At 45.0% G+C, this 14838-nt stretch overlaps 1 protein-coding gene across 1 annotated transcript; it reads right to left on the bottom strand.

The window, feature by feature from the left end:
* Window positions 1-7353: 7353 nt before the first annotated feature.
* On the bottom strand, window positions 7354-14609 carry LOC144125635 (immediate early response 3-interacting protein 1). Its single transcript, XM_077659207.1, has 3 exons — window positions 14345-14609; window positions 14142-14237; window positions 7354-7508 (listed from the first exon to the last, which is right to left on the bottom strand). The coding sequence occupies exons 1-3, from the start codon at window positions 14433-14435 to the stop codon at window positions 7453-7455; spliced, it is 243 nt and encodes an 80-aa protein (XP_077515333.1). The 5' UTR covers window positions 14436-14609; the 3' UTR covers window positions 7354-7452.
* Window positions 14610-14838: the final 229 nt, after the last annotated feature.

The raw sequence follows: 14838 nt of genomic DNA, 5'->3' as shown, positions 1-14838 counted from the left end.
ATTTTGTTTGCATATATCTTCAGTATCGGCATCCCACGTTTACCACGTCGACAATTTTGTATTTCTGATGTTTCCTAATTTTTGTTGTGAAGTGCAACCTCTCATTTCCATGTAGGGAGGCGAGGACCAGTCAAGCTGTGATTGCAGATTTTAGCCCCGTCTCCCCCACCGTTGATGGAAAATAAAAGTTTATCTATGTTCGCCCCCAACTGAGTGGGAGCGTTTCATCTACATCATTCTGCCTCAGTATATGTGGTTGCGTAGTGTCCGTCATTGTGACGTATTGATCTGAAGTGCAGTACCTTACAGCTTTGTGCAACACCGTTTGTGCATATTTTTGGCATCAATGAACATGCAATAAATTATTTCATGCATACCTGGTGCAAAGGTATAATAACACGAGAACATAGTCAAGCCACATTTTTGCAACATAAAACAGCGCTGTAATGGTTTTTGCACTTGGGAACTGCTCAGAATACCGTTCTTAACAGTTGCCCAGTGCACAAACCTTGACTGCGGCGTTAGGCGATGCTGAAATGTGGTGACCATGTTCTCGTATTCCATTTGCTTTTGACACTAGGTGCAGATAATTTTTGTGGAATCTGAAGTATGTGCGTCCATTGTACATGCAGATTTTGCTTGCCACAGTAAAATTGACTGAGACTTCAGGTGGTATAAAAAGCTATTGCATAATGTGTGTATTCTGCTATACCACCATTTTATGCTTTCGATTTAAAGCAAACGACACCGGTGAAGATATGGCAAACATTTATTTTGACATGTGGATACAATGTAGATAGGGGTTGAACATTTTCGGTGTTTATTTCAGAATGCAAGTTTTTGTTGTTGTTTTTTCGGCAAATATTATATTCTACAAATAAATTACTGACTTTTTTCGGCGGTTAAATGTGGCAGTTCCGCGGTGTCAAAGGTCCCTTAGAGCCTATCTTGTAATTTTTGTCAGCGTGAACAGTTCGTTTGCCATTAACTTAATTTACCAGTAATTTTGCACATAGAGATAAAAGTAGCGCAAGTTTAACGAGACAGCCGACAGACAAGAATGCAAGAGTTAGGCTGACAAGTTTTCTTTGGGTTGATGTGCTGAGTCGAGCTAGAGGGCGGAGCATCGCATGATCTCAGTGTTGATGGCAGCAATGGAACTGCGGCCAATCGTCGCGGCAGGCCAAACGTGATACCTTTCACTACGACAATTAGAGAGTATACGCCACTGGCTTCGCGTCAGTGTCGTATACAAGTAATTGATGAACCTTCAGTTAAGATTCGAAGTTCGTTCTTCGGGCTCCACCGAAGGTACCCCACAGTCCGAGACGGTATACCGTATAACAGACGAGATCAGGCAAAACTTGACTTTAGGGAAGGTAAACTGAAGCTTAATACAGGAATTTACATGTTTACAACAGAATGAGCAGCTAGCACAACATTGAAGTGGATGAGGGAAAATCTTCCCTCCTTGGCATCGCCGATGATGCAAGGGATCTATATATAGCTCGGAAAAATTTTCCAGGCCCCGGGGCTCGGTTTTTAAATACCTAGGAGCCTGGCCCACATTTTGCTTCACCCAGTCACAACAAACTCAACATATGATCGGTTTACAGACTGCATGGCACGCCTTCCAATTTCCGCAAGGTTCAAGACCGCCCTGAGGAAATAAACCTCCCTTGAAAACAAAAAAAAACGTCTTCCTAAAATAGTGCGAAAAGAACATCAAAAATGATTTTAAAAAATGGGCATCCCGGGAATAGACCCCAAAATGATTGGCCCACTAGGTTACGTGGCACGCCCAATACTCCCACAGTATCGCACAAACTCTCTCGCCTACGAAATAAATAAAATGGCCTGGCTTAGCTTATGGTTAAGCCTAGGATGCGAAGCATACGTCGCTTGGCAAGCCGTACTTCTCGTTCTTCTCCCGTTTCCGTGGCTCTTTGTAACTTGCGCTTTGCGGTCTGGCGAACCGCCCTCTTCATGGCCGACATCTCGCTGCTCAACTGACTCAACGAGTGCGTCGCCTTTTATACAATTGCGTGACGTCAGTATCTCCTAGCGGTAGGAGCGGGAGTTAGGCCGCCGGCGGAGGCTGCGCGTCCGCAAGCGAGCGCACGAGTTGAGCCCCAGCTTTCACAGCTGTTGTGGCGTCATATCACGTGGTGCGCCGATGTAGGTCAAGTGGTAGCTACGCGGCCGCGCGCGGCGCAGCAAGGAAGAGCTCGGTTGTGCGGCTAGTATGCTTCGCATAAAAGGAAAACACATGAAGAGACATTAAAAACACTCCCTCGCGTCGCTGGCTTCCTGAAAACTCGTGACACTGGCTGCTCCCACCATTAGTGCAATTATCGGCCTCAAACGAGCCGCTACCGCCGCGAGTGACAAACGGTAGCGCTGAGCCGCGTTCCTGCGCCACTCGTCTTTTCGAGGACTGCTGACAGGCGTACCCCGAAATACGGGAAGTGGCACAAACCCTGCCGTTGCTGTCCTTGAACTCGCGACGGCACCCTTTTTGCCCGGCTGCGTTTCGTTATATGCCAGCCCGTTTCTTGGGAGCTGTTGACATGCAACGCCCTCTGGCGTCCTTGCTGACCGTACGTCGCGCTTAATTGCTCCCATTCAAGAGCGAGCGTCTGGACTCGTCTCGTCCCGCGGTGATCATTCTTCAAAGGCTCTGCCTACCTTCCAACAATGTTGCCGAATCGTAGGAAATTTCCCACATCTTGGGAAAAGCAAGCTACAAAGGGAAAAAGGGAAATTTATTTTTAACCCATTGAAAATGTGAGAAATTTTCTGTGTCTCTGAAAACTGCTGTTCCAAATGTGTTTTCTCGGAAAAATGTGTAGAGGTAGAGTGAAAAGTCCTTCACCGTGACGGCCAGACCAGTCTTGGGAGCAGAAATTTGGCCAGTCTTGTTCCTTCTGCTGCCTTGCCTTGGTTGCAGAGCCACAGAAAGCTGCCCAGGAGTATAATTAACCGCGGACGCGGCACGGATACACTGCACAGAGGCCGGGGCCGGGTTGGGACACCCATGGCCTCCTTCTCCTTTGGGTAGGTGGGGAGGGGACAGCTTTCCCATAATATATCCCTCCTCGTGCATACTGATTCCAGGAATTCATTCAGATACCTTGACAACTTTTTTGGCAATGCAGCATAGGCACAGAGGCCGGTGCCAGGTTGGGACACCCATGGCCTCCTTCTCCTTTGGGTAGGTGGGGAGGGGACAGCTTTCCCATTATATATATCCCTCCTCGTGCATACTGATTCCACGAATTCATTTTTTGGCAATGCAGCATAGGCACAGAGGCCGGTGCCAGGTTGGGACACCCATGACCTCCTTCTCCTTTGGGTAGGTGGGGAGGGGACAGCTTTCCCATTATATATATCCCTCCTCGTGCATACTGATTCCACGAATTCATTCAGATACCTTAACTTTTTTGGCAATGCAGCATAGGCACAGAGGCCAGTAGAGCTAACCCCACTTGTCGCATGAAACGACCTTAACCCCTCAGGTCCATTGCCATGAGTGTGAACAAGTTGAAAATGTAAAACATTTTGTCCGCACAGCGTGCGTATAAATAAAAAATGCATGAGAAAAATTTTGTTTTTATTTTTCTATCACGTACCTAGAAGATTTTACTTGTAACTTTTGTTTAGCATTCGTCGAAGTGGAAACGCTGATCTTTGATTGTTAGTTATTGTGACAATTTATATCTACGGAATCAGAAATAATTATCACTGCGTTATAGTTGCTTAACGCCAGAATCGTGAACTTGCAAAAAACAGGGACATGTGGTCTTCGTCGATGCGGTTAGAGCCCTGCGAACACCTGTTTCGCACGCATCAGTGCTTAGTCCGAGTCAAGGTGCCATGAGAAAGTGCTTAGACTATGCTGCGAGATATTTTTCGGGCAGGCGAAAAAATATACCTTTTAACTTGAACCTCCTAAACGCTAGTCGCGCATGCGCCAATATCATCTTAAACTTATCCGTGACGATACCATACGATAAGATGAAGGCAGCACAAGAGGTTTTTGTCGGAGGGTAGCGCAGGCCTCTAGCGTCTCTGTGCTGGAGAGGTGGAAGCCTCTACGAAAAGCTGTCTCTGTGATTTTCGTTATTCATGGGCTTTGTATTTAATTTTATTGGACTGATTTTTTTCTTGATTTGGAAGCCTCTACGAAAAGCTGTCTCTGTGATTTTCATTATTCATGGGCTTTGTATTTAATTTTATTGGACTGATTTTTTTCTTGATTTGGAAGCCTCTACGAAAAGCTGTCTCTGTGATTTTCATTATTCATGGGCTTTGTATTTAATTTTATTGGACTGATTTTTTTCTTGATTTGCTTGGAGGTATTCACTCAAATTATTCTTTTGCAAATAAATATTTTGTAGGAATAAAAGGAGAAATTTTGAGTTCCGAACTGGGAAAAGCCAACTGACCAATGAGTCAGGCTGGAGGCTAACTCGCGGCAGGTATTCGAAGCGAGTGTCCGAGTGTTTCAGTCTGGCTTTATGTATTCAGCGTTTCTGGAATCAGCGCTCGGAGGCGCGTCTTCATTTCATATTTCAGTGCGCAACCTGCGTCAAGGTCCGACGCTCACGACTAATTAATGATTTCGCCTTCTCAGCACGTAAGCAAACTTAAGTGCCCTCTGAATTTTTGGTTTTGATCCATTGTTTTGGTACAACTGTTCGGTGGGCGACACGGATTTGACGGAGGCAAGCGCCCTCAAGTTCGCGCCTCCCTGTCCGCGCTGTCCACTGCGCCGTTTCTGCCCTAATCTGCAACACGAAAAAAGTAGATGAAATCTAAAGTCTGACGAAAACTCGTCTGGTCGGGTAGAAGATTCATGACTGAAGAAAAAGGAACGCCAAGGCTTCCGTATGGAAGCCGAAACGTCTTCGTTTTAAACAACCTTTTGGTCGGCGTTCCTTTTTCTTCAGTCATGAAAAAAGTAGATCTGTGGCGCCATCTAGTACCCATTACTAAACATATGCGGAGAGAGAAAACGCGCGCATTTTCAACATTCACTCTCGCTGTTATCGCAGAACAAATCAAGAATGCGCACCTTTCACAATATGCGTGCGCGTGAAACTGCCGTAAGAGAGGCTGCGGGGAAGCAAACTTCCTGGAAGAGCCCCGAATACACTCATCTCGTGGTGTTAGACCATCTACCAGCTCAGCACCGTACAAGGATCGGGTGCGGCACATAGGCTGGCAGTCCCTTGAGCACCCATGAGTTATCGCCCGGCTCAAATTATTGCGTTGTCTGCTGTATAGTTCGCTGCGCGACGCTCCCCTGAACTGTTCCCTCTGCCTGAACAAGCACACTGGTCAACTTGACTGCTGCGTCCTTGCACAATCCTAGAACGTCCCCTTCTCCCGGCAGCTGTCGAAGCCTTCCTGTCCATGTCCCTCTCCTCTGCCCGAAACCTGGGCATATATTCGGCACTGCCTAGTCACGGTTGTGACTCTGAGCTCCATCGTGCTTGCAGGACACCTCATAAGGTCACAGTGCAGGAAATGTGTGAATCCACATGAAAGACGAGTATGCAGCAGGTGCACTGGGGTGCCACAACCAAGCAAAGAATTTGCCTGCCACTTATTTTATGCATTTTAGGAAGCGTCGAGCACAATGTCCGGGTTATAGGTTTGGTGCTGCATATAGCACATCTATGCCACCTTTGCAGTAGCTTGTGAATTTTACTCATTTAACAAACATCGATTCCACACATACTTCTGGCACATATGTTGTTTCTTCCATGGCCACGGTCTTGTTTTATTGTCTTTATCCTAAGCGACAGCTCCGTACACTTCTGTCAGCATGAGACAGGTCTAACATGCGCTTATATCTGATAGCAGCACTCGCAACTTTTTACAACACCTACCTCTGGTGCCCATCTATGTATGCGTCCCCCTCAGTAAAAATGGTGGTTATTTATGCTTACGGGCTGTTTGGAAGTCTAGTGTACAATAAGACTTGCTTCTGTAGTCAGGTTGAGCCTTAATCATCGACGGGCCCAAACAACAGCTCCCCAATTATGGCTTCAGCATGCACCACAGGAGGAAGCCATGCAGAAAGGAAAAGAGCAGCTACTGTCTCGGCACCTGAAATGGGAGCGAGGGAAGCGGAGGGATATAGCACGTAGTCTAGGGCGCATGGGTTTGAATTCAGCCCACCTGCAAACACCCATGCAGACACCCCATGCACGTGCAACTGAATGATAAGCACGAAAGTAACGTACAGGGTGTGTAAAAAGTTCTTAGGCCACAGGGCCTGCTTTTAATCAGTATATTGCGGCACAAGATGTCTATGAAGCCACCAAGGTTCTTAGAGGCAACAATGATACTTCTACCCTCTATACAGACTTTGAGGTTCAATATTGTAGTTAATGCCCCACTAAACAGTTCAAAAGTAAACACTGTTCCTTGGGAACTTTTCATGCACCGCATATATGACAATTTTTTTTAAAGTTTCCTGCAATGTTCACACTCAAACTAACAGTCAACAACAAAGTCGTCTACACAAATGTTTCAATACCCAACAACTATTGCAGTATGTGATATGATTACATATGAATACAGTACCTTTTTCCCGAAAACTGTCTTCATTACAATGTTTAGCTGGTTTCCTGGCACAATTCAAAGCAAAACGTAAAGGTACAAAATGGCAACAAAAAACCAACACACTGGCATTTCACGAGTCTCTCATCACTCATCCGTGCAAGTCGTGCACATAGGCTTCTTTAAGCAGACTGTTCTGAAATCCCGACTATGGAACCCTATTTAAAGGCAAAAACAGACTCGGATTAAAAGGACACATCCAACTTTTATTTTATTTATTTGCAAATACTGTTGACCGTGCGGGCCGTTACAGTGGTGGGGCGTGACAGGTTTCCTTTTCATTATACAGAAATACAAAAATACAAAGTCATTGCTATCTACACAATCGTATTTCTTCTTTTCTCTTAATACAAATCGATTCCGTGGCTCTTTCTGGACATATTAAGGTTTGTCCGCCAGCAAAAGACTTTACTGCCAAGAAATTTGTGCTCAAAATTTTTCCCGCCACTCCATTCAAACTTGCGGTATCCACACCAAAAAGGGCTCCATGATCACCGTTAGGTTAATAGGCAGCATAGTTCAGCCTCCGAGGCCTAAGACAAAAACTGTGTGAGATTGGCAGGTGGTGGCGACACCCATATTTTATTGTTTTACCTTTTCAAGCTTATAAGGCCCCCGTTTCAGGTGAAAGAAGTGTTTCTGTCATCAGACTGCCAACTTCAGTTTGTCCTTGGTAAGGAAAAAAGATTGCTTCGAGAGTACAATACAGATGGCTGCACAACCTATGCAAAAATAGGTTTTATTCTTCCGGAAAGAATGCATTTGCAACATATTGCTTTTTGCATGAAAGCAAGACATAACATCAACTACAGCCATAGGTCACCCAAAGAGTAGCTTGAAAATGATGATCAAGATGTTGATGAAGATCAGAGGTACTGAAATAGAAGACACAGCACATATTAATAAAATGAATAAAATACACACAGCAGCAGTGCCTGAAAGCTGCATACAAAATGTCGCTGTTCCAGTAAATAGTCAATGCAGTGAAACGACACAACCGCTGTTAGGTACAAAATACAAATTTGGGCATTTCGAACATTTTTACTTCATGCACTGGTACATAAGCAGAGCAAATAAACAGAAAGATGAAAACAATCACAACTCGGCAGTATATACAACAAAACTGTTCCCAGGTAGTGTTGATCATTAGAATAATATTATAGAATTATTGTGTAGCACTATATTTAACATTTCCATAATGAACCAATTATGCAAATGTTAGAAATCAACAAATAGCATTAAAAGTTGTATTGGTTACAGTTGTGCCTTGTTAATATGGCCCCAATTGACACTGACGTCTTGAATTATGGGCAGTTTTTTTGGAGACCAAACTTGCTCAATGCATTTGCGCCTCGTTGATATGGAAACTCACTGACCGGACAATGTACACATTGCAAATGCACAGAGCACATTTGGGCCGATGCATTTTTCCGCGTTAATATGGAAAGCGATGAGAACAAACGTGAACTGTCCCAAAGAGACATTTCTTTTCCTGTATCCTAAGTGCAGGTCATCAGAAAAGAGCAGTGTACAAGTGCAAATGCCTGAGTGATAGCGTATTTTTTGTGTGGTTTTATGCTTTACGCTGCCAATGTGGCCAGTGGAAGTACATTGGGTTCTGTTGTACTACACGGATGACTGTGAAGAATACACTCTCTGCAGCTTGAAAGCACACCGAGCGGATGTGGAAACTGGTAGCAGGAGGTACGCCACCAAGCATCCCATGGATCACTAAGCGCTTCAAATGCATCGCATTATTTCATAATGACGGCTCCCAAGATACACACGGAGCTCACAAGGAACTGTGTAATTTCTATATCACTTCCGACAAGTATGCACAGAAGCATACTTTAATCATAAACTATTTTTAAAACCTCGTTTTTTTTCATGATTTGTTACTACGGACTCACTTTATGAGCAATCTTCTCGGGAACCGAAATGCCCGTATTAAAGAGGAACGATTGTATATCAGTTTAATGTTCAAACAAAACATCATGCTAATCTGTGTTCCAAAAGTTTTTATAATATTAACAACTTTACAATTATATTTCAAGCACTCTGTGCCAGAACGTTTGCAACTGTACATACAGCAGTGATGTTCTTCAACTAGCAGAATTTTGCAGGTACAGTAGGATACAACTTGAAGAAACAGATGTTGCTAACACTAGGCCACAGTCCGCGGCTTACTGTATTACTCCGCTGGCCAATCACAACAGTAAACAAAATCAGGTTTTTAATGTATGACAATATCAAAGAAGCCAGGCATCAAAATTCTAGAGCTTATTCTTTTTTTCTTGTGATTAGCTTCTTGTTAAGGCACCAAGAGGAATATTAACAATGCACCACACTTTTGTCGTGGACGAATTCTGCACAGTGGTCCTCAATGTGGGCGGAGCTTCCCTCCAGACTTAAGTTGCATCCGACTATAGATCTCTCAGATCGTTTCTACCATAGATTGCATGCACAGCCTTGAAATAATTCTATCAGACACTCTTTTTCCCATTTACCACTATAACTTATGGGACAGCTTTCACAGTTGTCTATATAAGCCTGTGCCCATGGTATCTGCTCAGAGGTGAGTGTATGAATCCCATGTACTATACTCGCTGACCACTTTCTGTGGCTATGCAGGAAAGGGAAGGAGGCAACTGTGGGGGGTGGGATGAAGGGGAAAATGGTGCAGGCTCCCCAAGGCTGAGCTAGGCCACTCCTCATGACAATGGAACAAAGCCCCATCCCTCTCCTTTCCTGCCTAGCCTTGGCTGCATAGCCACAGAAAGCTGTCAGAGAGTATAGCTGTGCAGTATTGCCATTCTCAAGTGTCCCCCTCGCACTCCATTGCTGAGTAAAGTTGTGAACTATTACAATTGGTAAGTCTGGTTTCTCAGGGTTACTTTAGCACTGAACATAAGAGCAAAATATGCAAGCATGTTGTTAATATGCTCAATTATGGTTAGGAAAGGATTCTTTAATGTTTATTTGTGATGTTTCAGAAATGCTAGAAAAAAAATGACATTAAGAACAATTTATTGACCACGCTGGAAGAAAGAAAGGTGCCCCGACGGCTCAACCGCAAGAGAGTGGCCACTTAATGTGACCGAAAATGAGCGCCACCACGAGGGGCAGCACATGTTCAGGGGCTATCTTCTCCACTGATTCTGTGGGCGCTCTTATGGAACAGTGGCACACACACAAATCGTTTGCAACATCAGTCAGCGTTCAAAGACCCGAAACTTTATATATGGCAGTTTTATTTATTTAACTGCCTAATTCTGAGCAGGCAGAAGCTTTCAGACTGCTTACTGTCCAAACATTTCGATTTCCGACCGGACAAACGCGTTGTCTGCTTGAGCAGACGACGTGCGGTGCTCGCCGCCTCGTGCCGTGCACCGGAGGCACATACAGTGATTTACTGCTTCTTCTCACCAATTCAAGAGCCTTTTTATGACATCATGCCGTCAATAGCAATCCCCGATTGGGTGACCGGCAGCTCAGCTTGCAGGTGTGTGACGATGGGCAACAACATCTCATGCAAGTTCCATTCAACAGCGACGTACTGCAGTGATGTGCTTTGATCCACTGTCTTGAATTTTAACGCGAGAGCGCTAAAGGCCCCATTGTCAAGAAAATCCACTGGTGCCGTTGTAAGCTAAAGATCACAAGCATGACTCTGGCAGGTGGTGTGCAGAGAGCAATCTAGGAGGCAGGTGAGCCATAGCAGGTGGCAGTTAAATTATGATTGGTCGCTCAGGAAGAGCAACCTGGGCCGTGCAAGGCCCACCGCTGGGAACACCTGCCATCGCAGAGCAGTGGCACATTGTTTAACCGCTGCACCACTGCACTAGGAAGGGTATAAGGGCTGCCAGGAATCTAAGAATACCTTTTGCGTATATGGGAATTAACCCATTCCACTATCGCATCTAACCCTTAAAAGGCCACAGAAAGGGTGTTCGAGCTTGGGTTTAAAATGACTGCACTATATAGAGTACAGGCAACCGAGCGTCTGTGGCGCATATGAGACCTCAAAAGCGAGTGGGAAATTTACAATGCATTTTTGAAAATTGCCGCTTTTGCACCTCGCGGCGATGCGCGATGCTGGGCTTTCGCATGAAACTTGGCATACGTCACATCGTACAAGTGACATCAGCAGCTGAGGGTTATCATTGGTTCACCACGGCAGATTCTTTCAGACATCACGCAGGTACCATGACCACGGCCATTCCACGCGCCAGCCGCCCGAGGAGGTAGGGCCAGCGGAGGAGCGTCAATATTTTGGCATGCGAAAATTGACGAGAGGAGAGGGAAAGTAGCGAAGACGCGGAAGTTCAAATTCTGACAGCATATAATTAATCTTCCACAAAATGCATCAAAACAATTCCTTCTGGAGGATATTTGTGAAGCAGCGTCCTTTACCATCCAAGACATTCCACAAATTTATTGAGAGCTCCTTTCTGAGGGCCTTTAAGGCATAGCTTAATTGTCCCGTCCAATTTTTTTTGCATTTCATTACTGCAAGAAATGCATAATTACGTCTTAATATGGGCAAGAAGTTCTTTGTGCCTGGCTGCAAGAGCGGCTACACAACCTAGAAGGAGCAGGTATCGTTCTTTTGTGCTCCCAAATACGGATGTGCACCTGGAGCACGTCCTTGGACCCTAGAGTGATGCGGCTTTGGGAGCACGCAGGACAAAAGCATTATTAGTTCTTCTTAGAGACATGGGTTTGGTGGACACCCTTCGATAATCATGTGTGTTTTTGAGTAATGAGTATGCTTTATTTCACCTTTCACCCTTTCTTTTTTCCCTTTTCTTCTCTATTTCACCCTCTTCTCCTTTTACCTTCTCTTCTTTCACCCTCACCTGGAGCAGCATGCTAGGCCAACAACCAGGCAGACCTCTCCTGATTCATTAAATTTTCTCCTCTCTCTCTCAAATACGGAACTTGCATGGAAGCGTGAAAATCAGCGCAAAAAAGAATTTCAACACTGTTTGCATCAGCTGAAACAGTTTTTCGAAACTACAAAGCCCAACGTGTACAACCTCACCATCAATGAAATTCGTGCATAGCATTCCATGTGGTTAGAACAAGTGGATCTAACAGTGCATCTTCTAAATTAATGCGTTACAATGATGATGCGACAATTCAGCAAACAAAAAAATATCTGTCAGCAGCAAGTCATGCAACTTGAGAAAGCTTGCAAAGCCAGCAGCTGAGGTGCCAAATGGGAAAGACGATCTTGGTTTAAACAGCCAAGCTTCGAGCGATCAAACGAAGGCCCATCTCCTGTGGTTTCTACGAGCCTTCGAATTTTCCAGCAGCACACAGTAACGTAAAAACGAACAGCTGCAAAGCAGCTTTGGGAAAACCGAGGGATCCGAGGGCATTTGCGGGCTGATAGTTATACGGCCCAAGCTTGCCACAGTGTATCGACCAAACGATACACCATCGACCAAACGAACCAAAACTGAGCTGGTAGTGTCTCTGTGTTTTACTTCTAGCTTTTCTGGTTTTGAAGTTTTGTTTGAAGTTTTCAAACAGACAGATAAAGATTTCCTTAAACGAGATCAGTGACCTGCTTATTATATTTCACATTACTTTTCTTAAGATAAAAAGAAATTGCGGCTACAAACTATCCTCTAGTTATTACATCACGTATACAATTCAGAAATTGATTAATACACTCTTTAGTTTGTGCCCTAACACGAGACACGTGATGGCTGGAGCAAAGTACACCTGCAAATGTTGGCAGCTGTGTAGGCTCTTATCTGCTGCTCTTGCACCCCTCTGAATACATGCTACACAGTGCTCCCTTGAGTTTTTTCAATAAGTGCCATTATATTAAGTGCTTCTCCTAAACTTCAAAGTTACATTTGAATGCATCTATGAGCTCTGAAAAGGCAGCTGCTGAAAAGTCAAATTATAGCCCAAAATTGGGCAGAGGTTGAAGGGATGTCCCTCCAACCAAGAAAAGACGTTTCAAGCAGGCAAACGTTATATATGCACCGAAATAAAGCATGAGTGACAAAACGAGCGACAAAAAAGGCCCCCAGTACTAGTGCTGGCTCTTGCGGCCGAGCCATGCATAAAAGTCGCTCTAACTGACCGTGCCTCAGCCGCTGTCGGATTCCACCGTGGTATTGACATTTGACCAAAACAAAGAAGTCGCATTGTTGTAATGAGGGAAACAGCACTAATGACAAGCACGGCTGAGTAATTTTGCCTCGTCCTTTTTATTAGTGCTGTTTTTCTCATCTAACATCATCCAAATACTCCCAAAATGCCTTCTTGAAATACTGATGCAACGTTTTGGTGCGATCTGGGCTTCATTGAGAATGAAGCCTGGACCAGCATGCTGCCATAGACATACATGTCCATAGCAACACAGGTAAAAGTAAAAGGCTGGCTTTACCAAGACGAAATGTTTCTACAAGGAAAGCATTAATCTCTTCTGCCTAGCAGGTAAAACAGGCATTTACCACAGGTAGCGATGCACATACTGTACCTATCACAGCTCAACATAACTCTTGCCTGTGTTCTAATCAAAACCACGCCATTCAGCTGCAGCTCATGCTCAGACTCTGCCGTGGGACACCAATGAAGGCCGAGCAAAAGCCGAGTCGCTTCATATTCATACTACCAGACTCCCTCAAGACGCTGTTGTGGCAGCAGGGCAATGCATGCACCCGTGAGAAAACCTTGGTGAGCCTCTGTGCAGTCCTCGAACAGACGGGCTTGACGTCCCATCTGTTCTCCGCCAGGTAGTTACGCGCAGTGACCGAACGCTCCGTGAGTGCTGCTTTTGACGGTTAACAGCTGGACGCCCCACTCCAGCTGCAGTGAACATAGTGTTGTGCGTGTGTGTTTCTATTGCTTCATCATTGACTAATCACGCGTGCAACCTGTACATACTTATTATTGTGTAAATAGTTTTTGGGCATATTACCTCACCCCCTATCTTCTCTTCCTGTCCCCTCACCTCTTTCATTTCATTTCTCCATTCTGCCTGCTATCCTTTATTTCCGCTGCCCCAGCTCAAGTGCTTCAGTATCGATGGCAGATGCCGGGGCTAGCAAAGATCGTTTCCTTCCTTTTATTATTTTAATAAACCACTTACTACTACTACTATTCATACGGAGCGACACCCTGGTGCGCCAGCATCAAGGACAGGGCTGCCTGGCAATTACTTAACAAGCGTTTATAACGCTTGGGACCCGTCACTAGCACAGACTAATTCCCCCAATGGCAGCTTCTACATCGTGTGACGCCACACATGAAAGGGCCGAAGTCTCCCTTTCAATTTGAAGGCAGCTTCGTTGAGCTTCAGAAACCATTTAATGCGGTGCGAGAGAAGGCTTCGATATCAACAGCCAAGGCATCACACTCGTATATAATAGGTCTGATCAGATCAAAGCCGACAACTACAGCCTTCCCAGACTCCCGTCAAACTTTGCACGGATGTTTTCACGTGCCAAATATGACACAGCCGCGTTAGCGAGCACTGTACTTACTCCGCATAACCGTCCGCACTGAATGAATCAAATTGATGATCTGTGACTTCGCGCCAGGATCGAACCCATGTGCGGCTTGCTCCCTGCCCCAATTAACTGCAACAGACAAAAAAATTAAACTGCATAAAACGACTCCATGGAAAATTGAGCTTTTGCCCCACTAAACCGGTAAACAGAAGCAAAGTGTGTAAGCAATATCTTACTCTTTTTCAGAAACCTCTCCTCGTGAAGCACTGCGATGGCATTAATGCATAACAGTGATGCTTCGAACAAGTTGTACAGAGTGATCGCCATCACGTTGCACAGAAATAAGACGGAACAGAATGACTCGACTCAGGTTCGGGCCGTTCGGGCGGTACGCATGAACAAGAAACTACACCGTCTGGTGACTGTCAGCTGCTGTTCATGGGTAGTGTAGTACGGTGGCACTGTAGTGCTGTAGTACCAGTAGTACACGTAGCGACGCACAGCAGCGGATGTTGCAGTTGCAGCAGCTGCAGTTCAGACGCTCAGCAGTAATTCATTAACTCACATACTAACTGACGTGTTATAGTATTTAACTGCGATGAGTATTTCGTTACAAAAACAAGCATTTAGGTTTCTATGATTCGGTTTGTTTTTGTTTTTTTTTTGTTTATGGGTTTTAACTGTTTAACGCCCCAAGCGAGGGACGTTAAAAGTCCCAAAATGGAAGGCT

Source organism: Amblyomma americanum, chromosome 3 (assembly GCF_052857255.1).
Source record: "Amblyomma americanum isolate KBUSLIRL-KWMA chromosome 3, ASM5285725v1, whole genome shotgun sequence".
Taxonomy (NCBI): Eukaryota; Metazoa; Arthropoda; class Arachnida; order Ixodida; family Ixodidae; genus Amblyomma; species Amblyomma americanum.
Note: the sequence above shows the minus strand (reverse complement) of the source record. Positions and strands in the feature narration are given on the sequence as shown.